General features: G+C 30.4%; 1 protein-coding gene and 1 non-coding gene across 2 annotated transcripts; one reads left to right on the top strand and one right to left on the bottom strand.

Moving 5' to 3' along the window:
* Nucleotides 1-3,362: 3,362 nt before the first annotated feature.
* On the top strand, nucleotides 3,363-5,069 carry LOC107633752 (pentatricopeptide repeat-containing protein At5g15010, mitochondrial). Its single transcript, XM_021117428.2, has one exon. The coding sequence runs from the start codon at nucleotides 3,484-3,486 to the stop codon at nucleotides 4,945-4,947; it is 1,464 nt and encodes a 487-aa protein (XP_020973087.2). The 5' UTR covers nucleotides 3,363-3,483; the 3' UTR covers nucleotides 4,948-5,069.
* A 1,312-nt stretch (nucleotides 5,070-6,381) lies between these two features.
* TRNAS-AGA (transfer RNA serine (anticodon AGA)) lies at nucleotides 6,382-6,463 on the bottom strand. Its single transcript has one exon. It is a non-coding gene; the product is annotated as a tRNA-Ser (tRNA).
* Nucleotides 6,464-10,146: the final 3,683 nt, after the last annotated feature.

The raw sequence follows: 10,146 nt of genomic DNA on the forward strand, positions 1-10,146 counted from the left end.
TATATTTAAATATGGGATGTCAACAACTCCTAAATAAAAAGGGAAGATAACTACCTATTAGAATAAGAGGAGAGGTTACAAGAGTGGTTACAAAATCATTCATCTAATTGTATAAATACTCCTTTCAATTCAAACATTTTTCAACTCTAATCTACATAAAAACATGCATAAAATATTTGCTAATTTAAATATTAGAGTTCCTTACAAGTACGATATACCACTCCACCCCATTCTCAAGATATCGGACATAGCACTCCATCCATTTCAAGTAATCATAGCAACAACTTTGGTTTGGTAAAATTTTTAGTTTTTAAAAATAGTTTATAAAATTAACTTTTAAAAAATACATTTTTAAAAGTTGTACTATCTATGTTTAGTAAATTAAATTAAAAATAATTTTTAATAAGTACAAACAACAACAAGTGTATTTAATAAAATAATTTTTAAAATTTAAAAATATTATAATAGATATTAATATAAGAAATAAATTTAGACATTAGTTCATGTATGAGATTATATTATATTTTTTTATTTTAATGAATACAAATTAATTTTGAAAAGCTATTTTTTAGGTGTTTTCAAAAGTATCCCTAATTTTTAAAAACTGTAAGCATAAATACATGAACTTTTTAATTTACCAAACACAAAATGAGATGTTTGTGTTTTTAAAATGTACAAGCACCTAGGGGTGTACATGGTCCGACCCTGTCCGAAGATTTGACCCGAACCCGAATATTTTAGGGGCTAATTTAGTGTGATTTCACCGAGTCTAAGACTGGATACGGGTATAAAAAAATAGACCCGGTCATTATTTAGGGTCGAGTCCGGGTCAAGACGAATCTAGCTTCACTAGATCCATGTGCACCCTAAAGGATCTAAAAAAGGCATATATGTTTTAAATTAATTTCAATGTTATGTTATATTAATTATAAGTTTATTGTTTTATTTTTTATCACACTTGATGAATTAGAAAATAGATCAAATAAACATCAAATTAGAATTTATAGACAAATTCAAGTTCAAATATAGATATCAACTTCTCGATAACAAGTTTTTTCTTTATAAATAAGTGCATCATAAATAAGTTTCTTTATAAATTATTGTTAAAATTTTAAAGGCCTAATTTTCACCCGACATAATTATAACTCAAAAATGTTTAGATTTCAATATTTCATCGGATCTAGAACCAAGTTACAATATAAAAAATAGACCTAATATATATTTAAGATCGAATTTAAATTAAGACAAATCCAATTTTTACCGACCCATATACACTCTTACAAGCACCCCTTCAAAAAATTTTATAAAACTAAGCCAATATCTTGGCCGAAAGCTATTCATGAGAATTATATAATAAAAAAGATATTCGTAGTTTAATATTAAAAATATTTTAAAATACACAACAATATTTAATATTAAAAATAAACTAATTTTTATAATACTATATATAATATTTTTAGATATAATATTTTTAAAAATATATTTATCATAATATATTTTTTAACATGATACAAAATGTACTTAGATTTATTTTGGATAAACAATTTAATTAAATTATTTTAAAAATTAGTTTAAAATACAAGGACTTATATTAAAAGTAGCTTATAAATAAATTATTTGAGTAATTTATGCTAATAAATGAATGAAATTTAAAATTACACAGATATTTTAAACCAGAATTGATTACACGTTCTCTCCTAAATACCTTTATATAAATCGAATAAAAATTGATTTATGCTATTTACGTATTCGATTTACTATGTATATGCTACAAAAATAGTAAATTAAATCAAATTAATTCGATTTACTACTTGTGCACTAAATCGAATCAGTTTAATTTGATTTACTATTTTTACGTATTATTGTTATTTATTTATTATTCATTAATTTTAAAACATAAATGTCAATAAAAAAATTATTTTCATTTTGATTCAAATGAAATATCAAAAAACTAAAAACAAATAAGAATAGAAATTCAACTTTTGTGTTTTAGTTCAAATTAAAAAAAAAAAATTATATTTTTACAAATTTATGAATTTAAAACAGAATAAACGAACGATTTATAAAAGTTCATTAAAAATTATTATTTAACTCATTATTATTTAAAGAATTATTACTAAAACTTTTGATATTAAAAATATTTTTACACACTATAACATTCTAAGATGGTATAAGAATTAAATTTTGGATTTTTTAAAGTCGGAGATAACAAATAGTTATATAATATAAAAAGATCAAATATATTTATGCAATGTGTATTTAGAAATAATTAAAATATTATATTAATTAAATTATTATTTAATTTATAAAATTAAATGTAGAACTTATGTTTTGATAAAATTATGTTTTGACATTATTTCTAACTCAAACTTAAATTTTTCATCAATTGTTGACGAAAACTGCTAACTAAGTGACTAAAAGATAAAAATAATTAATTTATAATTTTTAAATGACTAATTTAATTGATAAATTTTTTTAAAGACAAATATATAAAACTAATCATTTTTTATGTATTAATTTGACTATTAACTTTTTATATGAATATATAAAAAAAATAACATTATTAAAATAAAAACAATATTATAACCTTTCTATCTTTTTCTATTTTATTTTATTTGTGGATATTAAATCTCTCCACTCAATTTTTATTTACAGGATTAATTTTTTGTTTGACTCTACTTAAAAAAAAACAGTTAATTTATTTTCAATCATACATATTTAGTACTTCAAAAATTGATAAAGATAAGAAATAAAAATTATAAAATTAAATTTATACTAAAATTGAAAACAGTACAATCATACATGAAAAAAAAATGGTGCTAAAATTAATATAACAAGAACAACAATACAATTTTTGTTACTCTTCTCCCAACTTCATATTTTCTATGTATTATTAACAGAAAAATAAGCACATTTTTATTTTTAATATTGGGTTAACAATAGTATTTTTTTTAAATTGTGATTTACTGTTATATTTTTTTAAAATGTGGGATAATTTAATTTACGAAGTATAAATCGAACCGTCTGATTTTTAAAAAATACAGAAATCGGACCGTCTAATTTTTGTTCTTGAATCGTTTAATTTGTGTACCTCAAATTTTTAAAATTTTTTAAACATAAATTAAAAAATTCGATTTGTGTACCTTCCGTAATTTTAAAAAATACAAAAAATTATCACATTAAAATATAACATCCATTCTATTTCCATATACAGCCAAAAATAAGTTTGGAGGCATTTAATTTGTTTCTAATAAAAATAAAGGGTATTTATTCAAAGCGCTCCTCTACCTTCAGTACATCCACTGTGACAAAAGTCAAATATATATATATATATATATCATAATAAAGAGATAATTAATTAAGTTCTTTTTTTTTTTATTATTTTAAGTGCGTAAGAAACACTTAAAAAAAAAAGTTATGATTGGCTTGTAGGGTTGTTCGAGGTTCCAGCAACGAGCACTGCCGCTCTGGCCTGAGTTGGAGATGAGCTCGACCCGAAAGAGACCGTACCCTTACCCGGACGAACCATCCGAATCAGAGCCCAACCACCGCCGCACCCAGCCCTTCCCCTCCTACCTGGACTCCCCCTCCTCCCTCTCCCCCACCGTCAAAACCCTCTGCCACATCATCGCCACCACTCCCTCTCACTCCATCGAGCAATCTCTACACGACTCCTCCCTCTCCGTCACTTCCTCCGACGTCGAGCAAGTCCTCAAGCTCTCCTACGCCTTCCCCTCCCAGGCCGTCAAGTTCTTCCGCTGGTCCGGCCGCCACCACCTCTCCGACTGCCACTCCCCTTACTCATGGAACCTCGTAGTCGACCTCCTCGGCAAGAATCGCTTCTTCGATGCCATGTGGGACGCTATCAAGTCCATGAAGAAGGAGCGACTCCTCTCTCTCGCTACCTTCGCTTCTGTCTTCAGCAGCTACGTCGCTGCCGGCAGAGTCCACGACGCCGTCATGACCTTTGAGGTCATGGGAAACTACGGCTGCGTCAACGACGTCGTTGCACTCAACTCCCTTCTCAGTGCCGTCTGCAGGGACGCGAGAACCCGCGACGCCAACGAGTTCTTCCAGATGGCGAAGAAGTTGGTTCGCCCCGACGCTGATTCCTACGCGATCTTGATGGAAGGTTGGGAGAGAGAAGGGAATGTCAGTTGCGCTAAAGAGACTTTCGCTGAGATGGTGATTGAGGTTGGTTGGGACCCTGCTAATGTTCCTGCTCATGATTCTTTTCTGTGTACTTTGATTAGAAGCGAAAATGGGGTTAGAGAGGCCGTTAAGTTCTTCGATTCCATGAGGGATAGGAAGTGTTATCCTGGAATTAGGTTTTTCAAGGTTGCTTTGGATGAGTGTGTGAAGGATCATGATCTTAGGAATGCTGAGTTTCTCTGGGAGGTTCTAGTGGGGAACGCGGGGTTAAAGGCGAATACTCAGCTGTATAATTCCATGATTGCTTTGTATTGTTATCACACTGATATGGATTCGGCAAGGAGGTTGTTTGATGACATGATTTTCAACGGGGCTTTCCCGGACGCCTTTACTTATAACTTGTTGTTTAGGTTCTTGATCAAGGCCAGGAAATTGAGGGAGGCTGCTGTGGTTTTTGCGGAGATGGTAAAGAACGAGTTTGTGCCAGACCGGCCTAATTGCGATGCAGCTGTTAGGGCTTACATTAACGATGAGGATGCTTTTATGGCCATGAAAGTTTGGAAGTGTATGGGGGAGAATTACCAGGAGGATTTGAAGGATACCGCTAATCTTCTGATTCAGGGGCTTCGCGATTTGAGTAGGGTCCCCGAAGCTGTTAAGTATGCTGAGGACATGATTGAAAGGGGAATCAAGGTAACCTCTTCCACATTGTCTAAGTTGAAACAGAGCCTTGTCAAAGAGAGGAAAGAATTTGTGTATGAAGAACTTTTGAGAAAGTGGAAAAGATCTCATTAGGTAGCTTGGAGTTTGCTGAACTTGCATATCTTTATTTCAATCCTCATCTTTTATGTATATAGACCTGCAGATTTGCAACAGAAACGAAATTTCAGTAATTTTATACTTCGATTATTCCTAAACTGCATATCTTAATGCACCATAGTTATTTCTGATCCCCATATTCATAATGCACCATATATGCATAGTGCACAGAGTCAATTGAAACAAGGATATTGTGTTAGACGGTAAAAAGATAAATGAAGTTCAATATCAAGCTCGCTGAGAAGTGTTGAGCGAATGTTATATAGACCAAGTTGAAAAGGAATTTATACATGAATTTGGCTTTGGTGAGACACTGCAATGAGATTTATCAGCAATTTCCTGGGAAACCCTGCTTGAAAACTTAATTTACAGATTGATTTGTCTTTCTATTTCTTTGGTTGTAACCATATTTATTTTGATTGGCGCCATGATAATCTTTTGGTTTCTACTTTTAGTGGTGAGTATACATGCCATTACTAGTTGATAAGAATGTGTTCTAAGAGCATAGCATTGAATTGAAACATTGAAGTTTTGTTGTGTGCGGTCTTCAAATCGTCTTTAGCTGTCACGACTAGACAATGTAGTTCAGTTATTCATCTGATATTATGCCAAGTACAGATTAGCCAGTATCCCACTAGCCACCTTATGAAGTGTTTGGTATAACTGGATTTTGTGCTTTCATCCTAATGTTTGTGATTGAATTTATTCAACTTGAATACAGGGTGGCATGCTTCTAGACTACTTGATTTTTGTACCTAAATTATAGAGCCTTTTGTTTTATAGACCCTGTTGCTAGAAGTTTGATTTATGATGCAAGATTCCATGCCATGTCGTACTTAGCTATCTGTAACATAGTTTTTGAATTTTGAAGTCTCTAGAGCTAGGCTACTAGGGATAATTGTATATTTCTGATAAAGGTTGCTGTATAAGTGATCTAAAAATTTCTGCTAATGAGTACTGCACTAATGTCTGAGGCATCAACAATACAGAAAGATTAAATGACAATGTCAAAAGAAGAAATTTGACGTATTTCAGAAGACACCAGGATTAGGGAAACGAAGGCCAAAACTGGGGAGTATTGCTGTCTGGGGTCAATAGAAGAAGAGATTATGACTACATATCATTCCACTATTTATGTAAACTCTGTTTCTTGGTACTTCTCATTTTGTTTATGATTTTTTTTTTGTTCATAGTGTTTGTTTTGTTCATGGTATTGTGCTTGTACAAACTACTGGATGATACTCCTCCTATGTCTCCATAGCCATACTTGTGTGCAAGGTAGCGTATAGGGGATAACAATATATAATATTCAATAGTTTTTTATATTTAGATTAATGACCCAAAAATATGTATAAAATGTATATATGAAACTTTCCATACTTTAGTTGTATAGGCAAAATAGGAAAAAACCGTGAACGGCAGGATTCGAACCTGCGCGGGCAGAGCCCACATGATTTCTAGTCATGCCCGATAACCACTCCGGCACGTCCACTTTGATGCTTATATTTTAGAACATTACATTATTTAACGGCATCTTTACTGTTTGTTCTTTTTGGATCCAAAGTAAAATTTTATTTTAAATGCAATCATTATAGATGTATATTAAAATCAGTTATTAGTATGTTAGAATATAAAATATATATTAAAAATAAATTAAACAATACATGTTTATACAAAAATACATAATGGCTAATTTTAGTATACAAATAATATTTTTGTTTTAAATGTGCTATAGTTGTTGGAATGTGCACTAATGATAAATTTGTATTTTTAACTTTAAATTCAAACAAAATATAATGTCTTAATAAAGTAAAAATTTCAACTATTGGATTAACTGTACAAAAATGTTGTGTTATTTTATACAAATACATGATTAGTAGCTAATTTTGTCTTATCAGTAGGTAATTTTTAGCCTATACTTAATATGATTGTAATTTGCATCACAAGAATTGGCTGAAGTAATAATCATGGATAGGAATTTTTTTTTTTGGTACTTGATAGGAAGACTTTTTAATGCATACATACAGGCGCATCAATAATATAAAAGCACAGGCATGCATGGTCAGCATGGATAATACATGATTACATACATGATTTTTTTTTTGGTTTGGTCTGGACGATTGGATGCGGTTAGGTAGATATTTTGATGTTTTTGGTCACAATAACGTCCCCTCTAATGGGCTTAAGCCCGAACTACTTTTATATATATATATAAAAAATACATTGCCCTAGTCCGCTAAAATAAGTGTTGGCGGTCTCGAATCCCGTGCATGCAACAAACTATTGATCAGCAGCAAACTCTTAAGTGGAGTTTAGTATTACTACGGATTAGTCTTTGATATGTTAGGTTGGGAGATGCCATGAGAAACTAAAAAAAAAATGCAATGCCCTAGTATCCTGTACGGCTGTATCCCAAAAAGGAAAAAAAAAAAAAAAGGTGTTGCCCTTCGTAGTAGACTAGTAGTGAGTAGTGAGCGTAGGTGCCTCGATGAACCATGACATAACCATAGTTTAGTTTACATTTTCTCAAACGCGAGACTGCACTTCCAAATGCAAAAATGCAAGTGATTATGAAAGTTAAGCATCTATCAGAAGAGTATGAACTCGATCTATCTCTTACATGTTACATGCACTCTCTTCCACGTGCATTATATATATTCCCATCCTCGAACACGAGGTTTTGAGGGTAAATTTTCTATCGTAGAAGCAAAGAAATGTACCAAATCACATGCAAACAATACCACTTCCTAAAATTAAGTATATAAAGTATTTTCTAAGGTGGAAACTCAAATGCAGTCGATTTCACGTGAAATTGATAATTAAGAGCCGTTAGATGAAAATTTAGTCAAATCAGTCAAACTATTTGATGGCTCTCAACTATTAACTTCACGTAAAGTCGACTGTACATGAGTTTCCACCATTCTCTGAACACATGGATTTAAAATATAAAAATTATTATCCACATGCCACTAACTTATTTTATATAATATCCGTTACTCACGCATCATATCGATGTTCCCCAAGCTCAGCTTAGATCCACCACCGTACCCTGATGACCAAGTCTTAATAAATAAACAGTTGCATTGATTCCTAATATGTCCTTTTCTTTTTGCACCAATTTGTTGGGTTTAGTCTAGATTTAATTTTTAGGTTGCCTAACATATTATTAACAGCCACAATTAGATTTAATTCATAGCTACAGTTTGTTGGATGATTGTTTGTTGCGCATAGTTGGAAATCTTGGATTAGACATCATTTATTGAGAAAAGACTATCAACTTGATGGCTATCAGAACGATTCGACGTGCTTAAATGTGGTTTAGAGTTAGAGGTACCAAATTAAAATGTACCGCTACATACTCAAATAAAATCAATTAATTTCTGCATGTATCGTGTTAATTATAAATTAATGACTTTTGTGTTTGTCACAGTCTAAGGAGTAAGGAGAATTAATCTAAAAAACTCTCTTAATTACCTCAAAATTGAAAGAATAAATGTTCACTTCTACCAATCTAATTGAATATTGTGATAACTACACAGGACTAGCAGCTAATCTGTAGAAAAAATGAACTATTTTTTCACCTAATAAGTTTAATGTTTTTATTTGGGTTAATGGTAATATAAATTGATAAATTTTGTTAGATCTTTTACTAGATTAACTAACAGAATGGTAAATGACCTTACATTTTATTTATTGATGCATGATTGTCAATGGATAGAAGATTGTTCCAGGTAATTGAAAATTTCAACAATATAAATACAACATTATATATATATAAGCTTTTTGTCTGCATGCATGCAAAAATTGATGTGCGAACAACAATATATAAACTTAATTAATAATTGATTAACAGAGATTGAGTTTAGCAAAAGGGTTTAGTCCTCAACAAAAAGTAATGCAATGTGTCGAACCATAGTTCGAATCTCAGTAGTTAGGTGACATGTGAATACTTAATGTTTGATTAATGATTATGTATCAAATAGGATTATCTTCAATGGAAATGCGCCAAATACCTCTAGGAAAAACAGAAAAAAACAAAACACTTGATTATTGGTTGTGATTCCACTTGCATTGCTTAAATTATAGTATTGAATTGCAACAACCCGAAGAAGGTATATTTTTTTTAGGGTAATATACCCATCTAAACCAAGGGAAGTTTAAAATTCTCTGAATTTCTCAAATATAAAAATGTTATTTGGATGTCTCGTTCAATAATTCTATATAAATTGAATTTAATAAATTCGAATTAGGTTTGTTAATAGTAAAACAAATCTAATAGATTTAAATTATTTTAGTTCAATTTTAAACGTAAATTAAATTGAATGAATTTGAATAAGAACAAACACTAATAAATCGAATTAATGGGTATCGAGTTACATGTACACTATTAGATTGAATCAAAAACTTTAATTTAGCCTCCTTGATAAATCGAATTCATTGAGTTCAATTTATACATGCTTCTGGCTAATGGTAAATCAACTCCATTAATTTCGATTTCCTTTTGATTTTCATATATATATATATATATATATATATCAAATTGAGTTAATTCGATTCAATATATGTCTAACGTATATAAACACAAGTTGAACGTGAAATTTTTACCATAGTAAAAATCACAAAAAATACTTATAATAAAAAAATTGAAATGTGCTCGTCCCTCTATAAAAATTTTCACCTCGTCTCTCTATAAAAATTTTTACCAGAATAGTAATTTTGTAAATAAGCATTTTTTGTGATTCCCATTATGGTAAAAATTTCACGTTCAGCTCGTGTTTATATACGTTAGGCATATAATAAATCGAATTAACTGAATTTGATATATATATATATATATATATATATATATATATATATATATATATATGAAAATTTATAGTAAATCAAAGCTAACGGAGTTGATTTACCAGTAGCCAGAAGCATGTATAAGTCAATGAATTTGATTTATTAAGGAGGCTAAATCGAAGTTTTTTTATTCGATTTAGTAGTGTGCATCAATGCATGTAAATCGATACTCATTGATTCGATATACTAGTGTTTGCTCTAATTCGAATTCATTCAATTCAATTTACGTTTGAAACCGAACTAAAGTAATTCGAATCCATTAGATTCGATTTACTACTAACAAGCCTAATTCAAATTCATTAAATTCGATTTACATAGAATTATTAAACG

This window comes from Arachis ipaensis, chromosome B3, assembly GCF_059453495.1.
Source record: "Arachis ipaensis isolate K30076 ecotype BB chromosome B3, ASM5945349v1, whole genome shotgun sequence".
Classification (NCBI taxonomy): Eukaryota; Viridiplantae; Streptophyta; class Magnoliopsida; order Fabales; family Fabaceae; genus Arachis; species Arachis ipaensis.

Excerpts from the sequence above, each read along its gene's own strand:
- LOC107633752 (XM_021117428.2), top strand. The coding sequence starts at position 3,484 with ATGAGCTCGACCCGAAAGAGACCGTACCCTTACCCGGACGAACCATCC.